The following is a 17,824-nucleotide window of genomic DNA, read 5'->3' on the forward strand; positions in this document are numbered from 1 at the left end:
CTTCCGTAATGTTCACATGTGCATTGACAATGCGCTGACGCAAGTTGTCAGGCGTTGTCAGTGGATCACGATAGCCAATATCCTTCAACTTTCCCCACAGAAACAAATCCGGGGGACATCAGATCCGGTGAACGTGCGGGCCATGGTATGTTGCTTTGAAGACCGATCCTTCTTTTATGAAATATGCTATTCAATACCGCTTCAGCCGCACGCGTGCTATGTGCCGGACATCCATCATGTTGGAAGTACATCGCCATTCTGTCATGCTGTGAAACATCTTTTAGTAACTTCGGTGGAACATTACGTAGGAAATCAGCATACATTGAACCATTTAGATTGCCATCGATAAAATGGGGGCCAATTATCCTTCCCCCCATAATGCCGCACCATACATTAAACCGCCAGGGTCGCTGATGTTCCACTTGTCGCAGCCATCGTGGATTTTCCGTTGCCAAATAGTGCATATTATCCCGGTTAACGTTACCCCTGATTGTGAATGACGCTACGTCGCTAAATAGAACGCGTGCAAAAAATCTGTCATCGTCCCGTAATTTCCCTTTTGCCCAGTGGCAGAATTGTACACGACGTTCAAAGTCGTCGCCATGCAATTCCTGGTGCATAGAACTATGATACGGGTGCAATAGAAGTTGATGTAGCATTCTCAACACCGATGTTCTTGAGATTCCCGATTCTCGTGCAATTTGTCTGCTACTGATGTGCGGATTAGCCACGACAGCAGCTAAAACACCTATTTGGGCATCATCATTTGTTACAGGTTGCGGTTGACGTTTCGCATGTGGGTGAACACTTCCTGTTTCCTTAAAGAACGTAACTATCCGGCGAACGTTCCGGACACTCGTGCAGGATACGGAGCAGCATATATAGCACATACCCGTTGGGCATTTTGATCACAATAGCCATACATCAACACGATATCGACCTTTTCCGAAATTGGTAAACGATCCATTTTAACACGGGTAATGTATGACAAAGCAAATACCGTCCGCACTGGCGGAATGTTACGTGATATCACGTACTTATAAGTTTGTGAGTATTACAGCGCCATCTACCACAAAGCGGAAAAAGTGGTCCAACTAAAACATTCATATATCTTTGGGTGCTACACGAATATGTAATAAAAAATGGGGCGTCCTATTTAAATAAACGCAGTTATATCCGTTTGATCAATGGCAGCGCCATCTAACGGGCCAACCATAGCACCATCTGGTTTCTCACTTCAAGCTAGACGAGTTTCGTTCTTTATAGTTTTTTTCGTTTGATGCTTATTTCGTGAGATATTTGGTCTGGTCATTATCAATGGACCACCCTGTATACAAATTGTAAGAACATTACAGGGTTACACAGTGCATGCCCGTCTAGTCATATATAAAAATACCAGTAAAACTCACCTTACGTACGAGCGCAGATTTTTCCGGTCGTATCAAATGCACATCTGTCTGGTTACATATAAAACATACCGAAAAGAGATGCAAATTTTCAGGGACTGACGAGTTACACAAGTGCACATCTGTCTGGTTTTTTAACACTAACGGATATGGGTTTCTGTAACCCTGCAGTCCTCTTAAATTTGTATATGACTTTTGGTAGGTTTTATGTGTGACGCTGTCTGTTTTCACATCTCGTTTTGCTAATCAAATGTGTTTAGGGTTTTCTTACTGAGTATGTTTGAAACTTATCTAATTACATCTTGCTTCTGATTCTGAGCGAGCTCTGACTTTCATTTTTACGGTGCCATTTTGCTGTGGGATACCAATATGTATTGAAAGGGAAGTTATGATTGGCCTTTCTTCTGATTATATCCGTAGATTGAGTTCGTTTCCTTTCTCTGCTTGTATTGTAAACTCTATATTCTCGTCCGATGTACTTACGACTTTACGTAAGTGTAATATTTTGATCTGAGGTTCATCTACCAGCCATATTATGTCATCAGTGTACCTGTACCAGTAGATGAAACTGTAATCTTTGTGCTATTATATTTTTTAATATGAGATTTCCTATGCGATTCACGCATATAATTGGCTAGTTTTCTTGAATAGATGAGCTCATAGGGAAATTTTCTTGTTTCTAGTTCTCTTGATTTAATTCAGAATATATTTGCTTTGTTGTTAACTGTAATAGATTTAATAAATAATTTACTTGTTCCTAAGACAGCTTTCATGTCTTCTTCTAGTTCTTCAACTGATAAAACCGCAATAATTGCAGGAAATTGATTTATTAATCGTGATAATGAAGTCACAAATTCAGGTGAAAAACAGGTGAACTTTAAATTGTGATTAGCTGTTTATGAGGGTAAATAATAGAAGTCTATAACCTTCCTACTTGAAACTGGCATATGTAGTACGCACATTTCACCCATAAAATGCCAGAGGACATGAATAGTGATGAAGCCCAGCAAGTGGAGTTACAACCGAAGACGAATCGGCCAGGACATCGGCGCAGCTCGCCCTATGCCATTTTATGGACGACAGGTGCGTATTTTATTCATCAGTTCCAAGCAGGACGATAGAGATTGTTTATTACTTACCCTTATGGAAAGTTAACCTCGAACTACCGTTTACCTGTTTTTAATCTGAAGATGTGACTTCATTGTCACGAAACTAGTTGTGACTGTGTTATTAATAAATCAGTATCTATAGCTGTTGCGGTTTATCAGTTCAAACGGATTACTACAGCTCTGGTTGTGTATCTTTTAGCAATTTAATGGTCTCATTGTCTGAGATGCAACTGCCAATGCTTTCTACAGCAATGAATAGCGTCGTAGCTCTGTGTGGGATTTCTGTACATCTCTGTCAGTTGAATGTTAATTGTTATGTCCTACCAACTACAAGCTTGTAGCACTGTATGAATATTGTTTGCTTTGGTTTTGCCAGTAGGCATGTGGGATTTATGTCCGGGGTTTCATGTTGTATGCCTTGGAGTTTTGTTGTACATGTCCCCATTTCTCTATGTCTGCAAATGTATATTTTATATTTTAGAGTGTTGTAATAAGTATTTGAAATCTATTTTGAGCCTGACACTAACTTGTTATGTTCCTTTTGGTTATTAATTCTTCGATTGCTCTCGTGTATTAATGCTTCTCATCTCTATAAACTTAGGACGACACCAGTTCCCTAAAACTGTGTTACCTCAGGTAACACTCTTATGTGTCACTAATCTGTGAGTGTGTGGAGTACTAAAGTGCTACAACCCGAACAAATGGTAGGGGCACGGTTCGAGTACCTTGGTTTGGTTATCGATATTAATATCCCTTCCATCAAACAAGTATAGCTATGTCCGAAGAAGTTGTAATTTTGCTATATCTGCCATTGAAAACAAACAGAATTTTCACAAAAATGCCGGACTTTTGAGACACTAATTAAATTTGATCGACCCCAGTTAATTAGGGCCTACGGAGACGGTTACAGTCTTTTGTTTTAGATCCCACAAACATATTTGCAGTTCCGTCGAAAGGTTGAACCATAGTCTAAATGTTATTCACACCTCGGTACTGAGTTTCCTAGTAATCAGAGCAATAGAATGGCAGCGACAGAACAGTGAACTAGCGGTCGCGGCCAGAGTGCAGCAAGCGCAGCGAGCGCTTGTGTGCGGTTGGTTGCGGCTGCAGTAGGGGCGCCACCAAATGCGGACTCCGTCACTTCTCATTAACGCCCCACCCCCGCAGATGTACTTACCTCCTCCTTGTCGTCCACACTCCAGCACGTGTGTCGGCCCAAGAGGCGGCCTGCACGGCGACGCCTGCTCATACATCCAGAACAAACGCGGCTAGCCGCATCGTTACTGACTGTAATTCCATTCTACACGTTGGCAATCTCCACATGTCTTGGGACCTACTGTTAATCTCCATCCTCGTTGACATTTATAGTGATACTATTTTAATAGTATCACTGTTACCTTAATGTGGTGTATATTTCATTGGAAATTAAATTTTCCTATTTTTTTTTTGTTTTTTTTTTTGTTTTTTTTTGTTTCTTACAATATTGTTGCTCACGTCCTCGAAAAACTATTACAGGCTTGTTTCTCTACCTTCTATACCGCTTTTCAGTTTATGAAAGGTATCATTGTGGTGAGGCATGTGGCTGTTTAATGTTTGTTTCTCCTAAAAAAAATCTAAGTCTGGTGCTTTCAGAAGTATTTGTGAGTAGCGCACGAAGTATAATTAACGTTGCATTGAAAGTCAAGTATGTGGGGTTTATTATAAAGAATAGCGAAAACTGACAAGGGGGAACAACGCGATAATAGAAGAAAAAGCGCGCTAGTATGCATGGGCCTGCAAGCGAGTCACTCGCTACATTATTACCAATGTGTGATTACGAACCGCCAGTCACTTTAATATGAAATATTGCGCTAGAGCGTAGAAATTTAATTCAAACGTAAACTTTTAGATTAAATCCCTATCTAACCGGGATAGAATTTGAAGCATGGCCTAAGTGAACACGAAATGCAACACTACTTCAGTACGTTGTGTGTTATATTTACACTCGTACCTGTTAATGAAGGTGTTTTTTCGCGATATCTCCGCATCTGTATGCAATAATGTACTCGCCTCTACACCTACTTACGAATTCCTTCAAACACCTCGAATCAGTTCACAAATCTTGAGAAGACTTTACATTTCATATCTATAGCTATTTAAGAGAATGAGTGAGAGTGTTGCACACTTCACTTTTGAGATGACTTCCAGACAAAAGCCTCAAAACGGTTGAGGTTAAGTAAAGGCACTTCTCAATCGCTCACTATTGGCCCATAAAGGCCTTACATCAGCAGCAGAATGTGCTGGTCCAGCATTCTCCGATCATGATTCGCAGGTGAAATCTGAGTCCAATTAGATGGGGTTCTTAATAGAAGAGTTCATATTAAAAATACTTTTGCACTAACTAGTTGAATATTTCGTACATAAGTCAATGGTAGCTTGTAACCATACATTTGCAATTATTTCACAAACAGCTCATTTGTGAACCCACTGTATACTGGACGTTTTTAGTTCTGTTACTGCATACTTTCAGCAGTTTTCGTTACTAATTGTGATGAAAGTGATGTACAAGAGAGGACTACGTATACTAGCGGTATGAGCTACATGAAAGAAGTCTATGGTTGAAAAATATGTGGATAACGAGTAAAATCTTGGAGGATGAGCTACATGAAAGAGTTCTGTTATCAGTAACAAATTAGTGACGAGGAGCTAAGTGTTCTAGCAGGGTAAGTTAAATGAAATTTATCTATCACTGTGTAGCAAGGAACTACGTAAGCTGTTCCTGTTTATTTGTACACGTGACTCGGTTCAAGGGTGACTAGACGCCTGAGCGTCAATGATTAATGCAAAATGAAGAAAAATATTGTGTAGCCCGTAGGTTGATGAGAAATTATCTGTTACCTAAAAGAATTTTTGCACCACGGAATTATCATAAGAAACATATCGCTCAAACATAAGTGTGGCTCATGGTTTTGGCTAATTTATAATCAAGTGACATGGGATTAATTAACTATCGAGATGATATGAAGAAGGAATTCGATCACAGTAGATTTATTTTACAAAGATCTACACATATGGGAAAATCTAAACAAGACAAACGTTTTCATTCAGAACTAAAGAGACACACATGAATTATTAAACTGCCACAGTTACAAGTAATGCACACGTATGGTGGGTCTGCGAGATACCGGGAAATATGGTGTAAAAGAGGCGTACTTCTAGAGATCCCAATGAGATGTTACCAAAGGTATTAACGATAAGATAGACGTGCACCAAAATTCACATGTGCACCAGGCGAGTTAACGAGCTAATCATGGTTACTCATGATTCACTGTCACAAACAATGAGTCCTAAATCACGAAAGAATTGAAATGAAAGATTATGAAACATGACTACGGCTGTGAAACGACTGAATATTGCTCTCAAGGGTCGAAACAAGATCATATCAAATAAATTTCAACACCGCAGCAAGATTGCTTGCCATTCTAGTTGACGCCCTGTATTCGGTATTGCACTGCAATAATAAAATATCAACGAGCCACGCTGAAGTGATCCCAGGTAATCTTCATTAATCTTTGCGGCAATGCTTAGCTACACTATGTGATCAAAAGTATCCGGACACCTGGCTGAAAATGACTAACAAGCTCGTGGCGCCCTCCGTCGGTAATGCTTGAATTCAATATGGTGTTAGCCCTCCCTTAGCCTTGATGACAGCTTGCACCCTCGCAGGCATACGTTGAAGCCGGTGCTGGAAGATTTCTTGGGGAATGGCAGCCCATTTTTTACGGAATGCTGCACTGAGGAGAGATATCGATGTCGGTTGGTGAGGCCTGGCACGAAGTCGGCGTTCCAAAAAATCCCAAAGAAGTTCAATACTGCATGTCAGCCCATTACAGGGATGTTATTGTCGTGTAACCACTCCACCACAGGTCGTGCATTATGAACAGGAGCTCGATCGTGTTGAAAGATGCAATCCCCATCCCCGAATAGTTCTTCAACAGCGTGGAGCAAAAAGTTGCTTAAAATATCAATGTATGCCTATGCTGTGTTACTGCCACGCAAAACAACAAGGGGTGCAAGCCCTCACCATGAAAACCACAACCACACCATAACACCACCGCCTCCGAACTTTACTATTGGCACTACACACTCTGGTAGATGACGTTTACCGGGCATTCGCCATACCCACACCCTGCCACCGGATCGCCACATTGTGTACCGTGATTCGTCACTCCACACAATGTGTTTCCAATGTTCAATCGTCCAATGTTTACGCTGCTTACACCAAGCGAGACGTCGTTTGGCATTTACCGGCTTGATGTCTGGCTTATGAGCAGCCGCTCGACAATGAAATCCAACTTTTCTGACCTCCCGCCTAACTGTCATAGTACTTGCAGTGGATCCTGATGCAGTTTGTAATTCATTTGTGATGGTCTGGATAGATCTCAGCCTATTACACGTTACGACCGTCTTCAACTATCAGCGGACTCAGTCAGTCAACAGTCGAGGTCGGCCTGTACTCTTTTGTGCTGTACGTGACCCTCCATGTTTCCACTTCACTATGACATCGGAAATAGTGGACCTAGGGATGTTTAGAAGTGTTGAAATCTCGCGTACAGACGTGTGACACAAGTGACACACAATCACCTGACCATATTCAAACTCCGTGAGTTTCGTGGAGCGCCCCGTTCTGCTCTCTCACGATGTCTAATGACTACTGAGGTCGCTGAGATGGAGTACCTGGCAGCAGGTGGCAGCACAATGCACCTGATATGAGAAACGTATGTATTTGGGGGGGGGGGGGAGGGGGTCGGGATACCTTTGATCACATAGTTTATCACTTGCTGCCTAAGCTTCAGTTACCAGCTGTTTCTGGCGCTGGGCGTACCCGCCGAATTACGTGTCACTATAACAAAAAGCGGTTAACATAAAACAATATTTAGAAACATACTGTATGTCATTGAACTAATTTTGAGTACCAAAGTAGAACAACGTTCACCAATCTATTGGTGTCGCAGACACATTATATTGGGTACTTGCCAATAGGCGTTCATCACTATAGTTTGGATTGAATATTTATTTCTGAATAACTTTTTCGAAGTTTACACCTACACTCATCGCCACCCTCCACGAATTATGCCTGGAACTTAACTGAACAGAAATGGTAAAGGTACTCTGCTAGTTACACATGTTTACATATTTCGAATTTATGATACATCTTCGCGGAACTTCCACATACGATCTTGTATTATTGAGACTATGGCGGATTACGAGTAGTTGCCTGGTCGTCTTGTTTATTCCATTCTCTACACAGCCGATGATTGTTCTGCTACATCGGCGAATGGTCACTATTTTCTTCCAATTTCATGGGCGTCTACAACACAATCTCCCTTTCCTGCAGCACACTTCGTGAACATTAGTCACATGCTCTATCTATTTTAAAAGGGTTAGGAATTTTGTAGAAATAATTTTGTGTCATATCTGTAACTTCGAAGTCGGCCAGTGTGGCCGAGCGGTTCTAGGGGCTACAGTCTGGAACCGTGCGATCGCTACGGTCGCAGGTTCGAATCCCGCCTCGGGCATAGATGTGTGTGATCCCTTAGATTAGTTAGATTTAAGTAGTTCTAAGTTGTAGGGCACTGATGACCTCAGAAGTTAAGTCTCATATTGCTTAGAGCCAATTGAACCATTTTTGTAACTTCGAATGCTCATTACTATCAATAAATACGTAATTTTAAAAATGTTGAGTATTGGGGCTTTTGTAACTAAAATAAGAGAAGATCTTACCCATAGTACTGGGCCTAGAAATCACAAAGTTATTATGGCATGAATTGCTGGTATTTGTTGCTATTGGTTCTAAAAAAATGGATCAAATGGCTCTGAGCATTATGGGACTTAACTTCTGAGGTCATCTGTTCCTAAGAACTTAGAACTACTTAAACCTAACTAACCTAAGGACATCACACACATCCATGCCCGAGGCATGATTCGAACCTGGGACCGTAGCGGTCGCGCGGTTCCAGACTGTAGCGCCTAGAACCGCACGGCCACACCGGCTGACTTCACATTAAAATACAAGTCATTGAGATGTACAACGCTTTTACGAAGTTTACAGTTTTTATGTTTCTTTCACTCTTTACTTCGAACAATTTTTCTGCATAATGCTTTTCTACAGTACGAAGATGTAATCACAAACCTATACTTTGTTATAAGTTTCTTTTCAATGCAATGTTTCCGTTGCGTCGTAATGACACCAACATTGTGGAGAAATATGTGCCATTTCTGAGTCATTGAATAGAAAAACATCGTTCAGCAATTGTTCTTTCCATTGATGATTACACAGGTGGTGCTGTGGCGAAGTGTTGTCAACACTAACATGGTAACTGAAGTAGCGCCATTGGGATTATCGCAGCGTTGCACGTTGCTTGTGAAAGCTACTTAACACGTGCGTAGTTTCGCTCGCGGGTCAGCTTCGCATACTGTTTTCGCCTCGCGGGCCGAACTAAAGCAGTGTCAGTGGCAGGCGAGTGACTGGGGGCTGGGCAGCTCCACCTGTTGTGCTCCTTCAATCGCCGGCTGCGGTCGGCCTGCGGCCACGCTCGCCGTGAGGGCGGCGCCGTACTGTAGCCGCCTGTCTGTGAACCGCCGGCAGCGGCGGCAGCGGCAGCGGCCAGCCGGCTCGGCTTACGGGCTGCGCTGCGCTGCGCTGCGGGCTGCCTCGAGCCCGTCGGATTTACAAGTTTCGAGGGAAAGCCGAATCTGGCAGCTGCCTCTGCCACTTGCTCGGATATCTCCTTTGGGGGCCGGCTGTGAGCACTGATGCAGAGCTGCAGCAGTCAGCAGCTACCCGTGGATAGGCACACAAAAACATGCCTCAGAAATGCGCTCAGAGTTTCTGTTGACTGGTTCTACATTCCCTACAGAAGAGGGTAGTCAATGAAACGACGCACAGATAGTGGTAAAATAAAGCGAAAAGTTATGTACCATGTTTCTGTCAGATCAACATTACAGAGGTATCGCTGTTTTTCTGTAGCTTACAAAAGACAAGCAACTCAGAAGTAACTGCATCACAGTAGAAACGATCGCGTTAAAAAAATCTCATGTGACTGCTTCTTCTACGCAAGGCACGTTGCTCGCAAAATGCACGAAAATTTCAGCAGAGAATCAAGAGACGTAATGAAGTTTGGAAACAGCGTACGTCGTTAGAGCTAGATCGGGAGCGCAATATGTCGAGTACATCTACATCCATACTCCGCAAGCCACCTGACGATGCGTGGCGGAGAGTACTTTGAGTACCTCTATCGGTTCTCCCTTCTATTCCAGTCTAGTACTGTTCGTGGAAAGAAGGATTGTCGGTATGCCGCTGTGTGGGCTCTAATCTCTCTGATTTTATCCTCATGGTCTCTTCGCCAGATATACGTAGGAGGGAGCAATATACTGCTTGACTCCTCGGTGAAGGTAAGTTCTCGAAACTTCAACGAAAGCCCATACCGAGCTACTGAGCGTCTCTCCTGCAGTCTTCCACTGGAGTTTATCTATCATCTCCGTAACGCTTTCGCGATTACCAAATGATCCTATAACGAAGCGTGCTGCTCTCCGTTGGATCTTCTCTATCTCTTCTATCAACCCTATCTGGTACTGATCCCACACTGGTGAGCAATTTTCAAGCAGTGGGCGAACAAGTGTACTGTAACCTACTTCCATTGTTTTCGGATTGCATTTCCTTAGGATTCTTTCAGTGATTCTGAGTCTGGCATCTGCTTTACCGACGATCAACTTTCTATGAACATTCCATTTTAAATCACTCCTAATGCCTACTCCCAAATAATTTATGGAATTAACTGCTTCCAGTTGCTGACCTGCTATATTGTAGCTAAATGATAAAGGTTCTTTCTTTCTATGTATTCGCAGCACATTACATCTGTCTACATTGAGATGCAATTTTCATTCCCTGCACCATGCGTCAATTCGTTGCGGATCCTCCTGCATATCAGTACAATTTTCCATTGTTACAACCTCTCGATATACTACAACATCATCCGCAAAAAGCCTCAGTAAACTTCCGATGTTATCCACAAGATCATTTATGTATATTGTGAATAGCAACGGTCCTACAACACTCCCCTGCGGCACACCTGAAATCACTCTTACTTCGGAAGACTTCTCTCCATTGAGAATGACATGCTGCGGCAAGCACTGGCCTTCTTCCCCGACCTTTCCGCTATTTCCAGAAGGGGCTCCATCACCCGCCTAACGTTGGAGTATCATCGAGAGTATGTGATACGCTCTTCCTTGACCATATGCGCCTCCTATCAGCACGAAAGTAGAAGTCTCCCATTCTGTCATTTGGTCTGGCAATGTCCAAAAATCAGTCAAGTAGCTAAATATGAAGGAAGTGTTAGCGCCTGCAGGCTGAATTTTCTGCCAGCGAGATTTCCACAAACATCAAAAAGTCACCCTGTGTTTGTGTGTGTGTGTGTTTGTATGTGTGTGTGTGTGTGTGTGTGTGTGTCTTACACGTGATTCCAGCCGCAATGTCTGCACAAACAATTGTGATGAGTACGGTAGAATTGTTTCAACAATGTTTCTTGCAAGTTATGAGCAGTAGATGCGGACTCACTGGCAGCTCTTTCTCGGCGTTCATCTGAAATAAAAACAGGAATTCGAATCTATCACTCTTGAGTTCATACGCAACACTTTCATCAGTGCATCTTGTCGACGGGAACCGACCGAATTACCCATTCGGATTTGAATGAGTGTATCGTGTTATCTGTATCAGTTAATATTGTAAAATCTGAGTCCCTACGGCAGCAGTCCGGGCTTAGCACTGTGTTAACGATTCAGCCGCGAAGTTTCAAACATGTATTATGTCTTATCATAAATACCCTGACACTATTAGTGGACATTAGTGTGGTGTGTGTCCATCCTTCGCCTTTATGACGCGGTAAAGTTGCTGGAGATACGTTCAATGACGTTCTGAGTATCTCTGGGGAAACGGCTCCCGTTCTTCCCCAAGAACCGAAAGTAGGGAAGGTAGTGATTTTGGACACTGGGAGCGAACTCACCTGTCAAATTGATTCCATTGGGTTCCGGTCGGCAGGATAGACCACTTCACTTATTGTCCACAAACCTATCCCTCAAAGATGCTACTCTATGACAGCGTGCATTGCCAAGTGGATACAGACGATCGTCGTCTCCTGGTCCTCTACTGTACACAGTACATTCTGCTGTAATGTAAGTTCGAATCCGTCAGCGTTCTGCGTTTTCTAAACCACAATAATAAGACCACACCCTAACCACGAGAAACGCCACCACGCCGTAACACCACCTCCTCCGTCCTTTACTTTTGACACGGGACGTGGCTCCAGAGACCGCTCTCGGGGCATTCGCCAAACCCAAACCATTACATCGCATTGCCATGGGCATAATGTTTGTCACTCCGAATCACTCGTTTTCAGCCATTCACTGACCAGTGGCGCAGCTCTATACTCAAACGTCGGTTACCACTGACTGAAAAGATGTTTTTGATAAGCTGCTAAACCATTCCGCCTTCCTCTTTTTAACTCTGGTGGCACCCAATGGCTAGTCCACGTTCAAAGTCACGGAGTCCTCTTAACAGACAAATTTGAATGAGTGTATCGTGTTATCTGTATCAGTTAATATTGTAAAATCTGAGTCCCTACGGCAGCAGCCCGGGCTTAGCGCTGTGTTACGATTCAGCCGCGAAGTTTCAAACATGTATTATGTCTTATCATAAATACCCTGACACTATTAGTGGACATTAGTGTGCTGTTACTGTGTCTCTAATAACAACACAATACTCCGTGCCTCTTTTTACACTTGCGTGTTTGCCTCTAGAGACATGTAAAGGTCAAATCCCCATTGCATTGTGGTGTCCGGATACGTTTGATACGGTAGAGTATGTACATAAGCAAACACTAATTGCAGGCTAGTAGCCTGATTAGACCCAGCACTCGGATTCGTTGTAGCCCGTTAACCAATTAGCACCTACATCTTTTCTAATGTGATCTACCGACATCTTTGTCTCTACAGACATCTTTGTCTTCCCTTGTCTCTTAGTATGGAGCAAAGAACCAACACTCGCTTAGCTGTGTGTCTCATCCTCACCCATCTCGTTTTCATTACAGTCATTATCAGTCATCCACTACAATCTGTTCCCTGATCCATATTTTGGTTGTCTGCCTCTTCTTGTAACTCGTAGAGATCATCACTCCATTCACTGCACTCTCATTTCTATCGTTTCCACATTGAAAAACATTACTGCCTTATTTTATGAGTTTTAACAAAGTACGTATTCCATCTACATAAAATTTACATAGAAATACATCATATAGCAGTATTACACTCATGATTAACTGAGTGAGCTAGTGTATTGACAGCGCGACAGGTCGAATCACCAGACTGACGTACGTATTTGCAGTCGGAGTGCGTGGGATAACCACGGGAGAGCTCCTGCTGTCATACGAAATTACACCTGAGATTATAACCTCTGGCCTCCTTCTAACCAACACACGGCCATCACTGGCACCCTGTCCACCAATGAGATCTCGTCTGAAACCACTGAAGTCGCAATGGCGTGGTTTATGGTCATTGGAATGCTCGCAACAGGGCGATTGGCTCGGAACTGTTCTTGAAGTAACCGATTTGCAACAGTTCCTTGTGTCACTGTGGTGCTAGTTTTTCCCAAACCACTAATGTAGATGCAGTACGATGCGCCATATCCATACGCCGAACACGATGGTCTTCCCTCACGGTAGTGTTAATCGACCGTTTGGAGACCGCTCTTCTTGCGGCTGTACGTTCTCGTGACCACAGCTGCCAGCAATCATGTAGGCCGATTACATTCCTGCCAGATGTTTCGGCAATATAGCAGAAGGAACATCTGGCTCCTCGTAGCCTCAGTGAGGTGTTGATAACGGCACCTTTGTCGCTCCAAAGGCATTCTTGACTAACATCAACTCACCACGTCTGATCTGAAAAGTAACTCACGACCGTCACAGCGGGAATTTAAAGCAAATTTGATTTCCAACCCTATAGTGACGCCACTCTTATTTAAACAGATATCATCTTTCAGACGTAGAAACTCGCCTGCGAACTTTTGTTTTAAGTCGCACAACACCTTCTTGGTTTTACGATTTTTTTTCGGCGGTATATTACAGCCTGACGCTCTCTCACGTTCTTCGTTACTGTTGTGTACATAGTTCTGCGTAGTCAGCGCGTACACAACTTTCCCACTAGAGCGCGCCCCGCAAAGCACAACAGCGCAGGCGCAGCGCTCATCCGTCTCCGCACTATGAGATGGCGCTGCCTTAGAGACGGACCAAATTCTGCTTGCGCCGATCCGCATATTAATATGTAATGCAGCCAATGAAATTAATGCTAACGTTGAAGCTTTTCTCCTCACAGATCACACTTGCGCAGTGATACATGAATGCGTGAGGTATTATAACAAGTGTACAGACCTCCAATTAGTCTGTCTGCATTTGTCTGCAACAGTCTGTACCAGTCTGCATTGGTCTGCACCCGTCTGTACCAGTCTGCATTTGTCTGTATCAGTCTATAGTCAAGTTTCAGTCTGCGCCTAGTAAGATTACCATATTCCTGTAAATAGCCATGAAGACAAATGAATAGACACTTTGTCAAGTATCAGAGATATGTGAGATTAAGATTAACGTACCAAGACTAAAGGAACTTCAGATTGTCAATTGTAAACAGCATCCAGAATCAAGTTACGTAATGTCTCTGCTTTTTATTATTTTAATGAATGTGTGAGTTCTGTAACAAGTTTCAGCTAGTAATAGCGAATACCCTGTTCAAGAATCACAAGACGAGGTATACTTGGAAAAGGCTGGGAGATACGGGAAGATTTCAATTAGATTACATCATGGTCAGACAGAGATTCCGAAATCAGATACTGGACTGTAAGGCGTCCCCAGGAGCAGATATAGACTCCGATCACAATATAGTAGTGATGAAGAGTAGGCTGAAGTTCAAGACATTAGTCAGGAAGAATCAATACGCAAAGAAGTGGGATACAGAAGTACTAAGGAATGACGAGATACGTTTGAAGTTCTCTAACGCTATAGATACAGCAATAAGGAATTGCGCTGTAGGCAGTACAGTTGAAGAGGAATGGACATCTCTAAAAAGGGCCATCACAGAAGTTGGGAAGGAAAACATAGGTACAAAGAAGCTAGCTGCGAAGAAACCATGGGTAACAGAAGAAATACTTCAGTTGATTGATGAAAGGAGGAAGTACAAACACGTTCCAGGAAAATCAGGAATACAGAAATACAAGTCGCTGAGGAATGAAATAAATAGGAAGTGCAGCGAAGCTAAGACGAAATGGCTGCAGGAAAAATGTGAAGACATCGAAAAAGATATGATTGTCGGAAGGACAGACTCAGCATACAGGAAAGTCTAAACAACCTTTGGTGACACTAAAAGCAACGGTGGTAACATTAAGAGTGCAACGGGAATTCCACTGTTAAATGCAGAGGAGAGAGAAGATAGGTGGAAAGAATACATTGAAAGTCTCTATGAAGGTGAAGATTTGTCTGATGTGATAGAGGAAGAAACAGGAGTCGATTTAGAACAGATAGGGGATCCAGTATTAGAATCGGAATTTAAAAGACCTTTGGGGGACTTACGGTCAAATAAGGCAGAAGGGATAGACAACATTCCATCAGAATTTCTAAAATCATTGGGGGAAGTGGCAACAAAACGACTATTGACGTTGGTGTGTAGAATATATGAGTCTGGCGACATACCATCTGACTTTCTGAAAAGCATCATCTACACAATTCCGAAGACGGCAAGAGCTGACAAGTGCGAGAATTATCGCACAATCAGCTTAACAGCTCATGCATCGAAGCTGCTCGCAAGAATAATATACAGAAGAATGGAAAAGAAAATTGAGAATGCGCTAGGTGACGATCAGTTTAGCTTTAGGAAAAGTAAGGGGACGAGAGAGGCAATTCTGACGTTACGGCTAATAATGGAAGCAAGGCTAAAGAAAAATCAAGACACTTTCATAGGATTTGTCGACCTGGAAAAAGCGTTCGACAATATAAAATGGTGCAAGCTGTTCGAGATTCTGAAAAGAGTAGGGGTAATCTATAGGGAGAGACGGGTCATATACAATATGTGCAACAACCAACAGGGAATAATAAGAGTGGACGATCAAGAACGAAGTGCTCGTATTAAGAAGGGCGTAAGACAAGGCTGTAGCCTTTCGCCCCTACTCTTCAATCTGTACATCGAGGAAGCAATGATGGAAATAAAAGAAAGGTTCTGGAGTGGAATTAAAATACAACGTGAAAGGATTTCAATGATACAATTCGCTGATGACATAACTATCCTGAGTGAAAGTGAAGAAGAATTAAATGATCTGCTGAACGGAATGAACAGTCTAATGAGTACACAGTATGGTTTGAGAGTAAATCGGAGAAAGACGAAGATAATGAGAAGTAGTAGAAATGAGAACAGCGAGAAACTTAACATCAGGATTGATGGTCACGAAGTCAATGAAGTTAAGGAATTCTGCTACCTAGGCATTAAAATAACCAATGACGGACGGAGCAAGGAGGACATCAAAAGCAGACTTGCTATGGCAAAAAAGGCATTTCTGGCCAAGAGAAGTCTACTAATATCAAATACCGGCCTTAATTTGAGGAAGAAATTTCTGAGGATGTACGTCTGGAGTACAGCATTGTATGGTAGTGAAACATGGATTGTGGGAAAACCGGAACAGAAGAGAATCGAAGCATCTGAGATGTGGTGCTATAGACGAATGTTGAAAATTGGATGGACTGATAAGGTAAGGAATCAGGTGGTTCTATGCAGAATCGGAGAGGAAAGGAATATGTGGACAACACTGATAAGGAGAAGGGACAGGATGATAGGACATCTGCTAAGACATGAGGGAATGACTTCCATTGTACTAGAGGGAGCTGTAGAGGGCAAAAACTGTAGAGGAAGACAGAGATTGGAATACGTCAAGTAAATAATTGAGGGCGTAGGTTGCAAGTGCTACTCTGAGATGAAGACGTTAGCACAGGAAAGGAATTCGTGGCGGGCCGCATCAAACCAGTCAGTAGACTGATGACCAAAAAAAAAAAAAAAAGTTTGTGAAAATCAATCAAGTTCTGTTTAAAGTTGGTCACCTTCAATCTGCTACTCTAAGCGAGCAAGCGGCATTTCTATCGTCTGACCTAACGGCCCTAACGGCAGAAGATAAACACGCCATGATAAGAGCATGAGACATATTGCTGACGCTCGCCTACTTCGTTAGAGCGACAAGTCAAATAATCTGATGGTGTGTGTACCGAAGGTCTTACAGTACCCACACCACAGTTATTTTAAAGGAACTAGCACAGAGATAGCTTGTATACGAACTAAAATTACAGGCATATAATCAGCCAGTCTATTGTAGTATTTCAGCACATTCGCATTTTTCTCTCAAAGTGCAGTTCTATGAAAATCTCCTCATAGCAGCTGCTGTCGCAACCTTTCTGTCACCCTTGTCAACGTTCCGTTACGAGCACGCACCACATTTGTAGCCGTAGGCATTGTTTGTACGTGGCGGATGGAGCCGCACACTAGCGATCAGCGTTTCGGCACTAACTTTCCGTCAGCCGACTGAAGACAGCGCGTCGCTTCGTTAAGGAAGCGGCGCGACTGCAGCATTGTCAGAGGCGGGAGGCGGAGCGTCCGGCTGCCGCTTGTCGGTTGCCGGGCGACAGCGGGCATTGTGTCGCGCCGCCATTGTCGCCGGCCGTAATGAGCGCTGGAAGCGGCGGCACGTGTAAAACACGCATTGTCGCCGGCCTCATTAGCAGGCGCTGCACTTCCGCCGCCGCCGCCCACACGCCTTCTTGCAGCGCCGCCCTCAGCCCGCAGTCTTTTGTCGGCCGTGGGCGGCGACCCGTGACAGGCCGCGCCTAACTGGCCCGTGCCTCGCACTCGTAGCTGCCATGGTTAACTAGGCGTCGACGAGGCGTTGCTCCTGTCTGGCTAACTTCTACGCTCCGCCTTCGCCACAACATGTAGTAATCTGGGACGTAATGTCATGTGATCCACGAGCCACGAGTTTGATTATGATTTTCTAGACAAACCATAACGGATCATAAGAAATAATCAAACCCTTGTGATTCAGACAGTTAAAAATTGTTATACATTCAGTACGTGTCGTGATGATAGTGCCAATTTAATGTGCAGCATACTATTAAAGCGCCGCCCCAGGTAGCTGAGTGGTCAGCGCGACAGACTCTCAGTCGTAAAGGCCCTGGTTCGATTCCCGGCTGGGTCGGA

General features: G+C 43.4%; 1 protein-coding gene across 1 annotated transcript in view; it reads right to left on the bottom strand.

Annotated features, from left to right (window-relative positions):
• LOC124794300 (translation initiation factor IF-2-like) overlaps positions 1–17,824 on the bottom strand; it is a 148,136-nt gene that overhangs the window by 90,459 nt on the left and 39,853 nt on the right. The window contains exon 3 of the mRNA XM_047258088.1: positions 9,044–9,318. Within this exon, the coding sequence (XP_047114044.1) occupies positions 9,044–9,318 (275 nt within the window). The remainder of the gene's footprint in view (positions 1–9,043; positions 9,319–17,824) is intronic.

This window comes from Schistocerca piceifrons, chromosome 1 (genome assembly GCF_021461385.2).
Source record: "Schistocerca piceifrons isolate TAMUIC-IGC-003096 chromosome 1, iqSchPice1.1, whole genome shotgun sequence".
NCBI lineage: Eukaryota > Metazoa > Arthropoda > Insecta > Orthoptera > Acrididae > Schistocerca > Schistocerca piceifrons.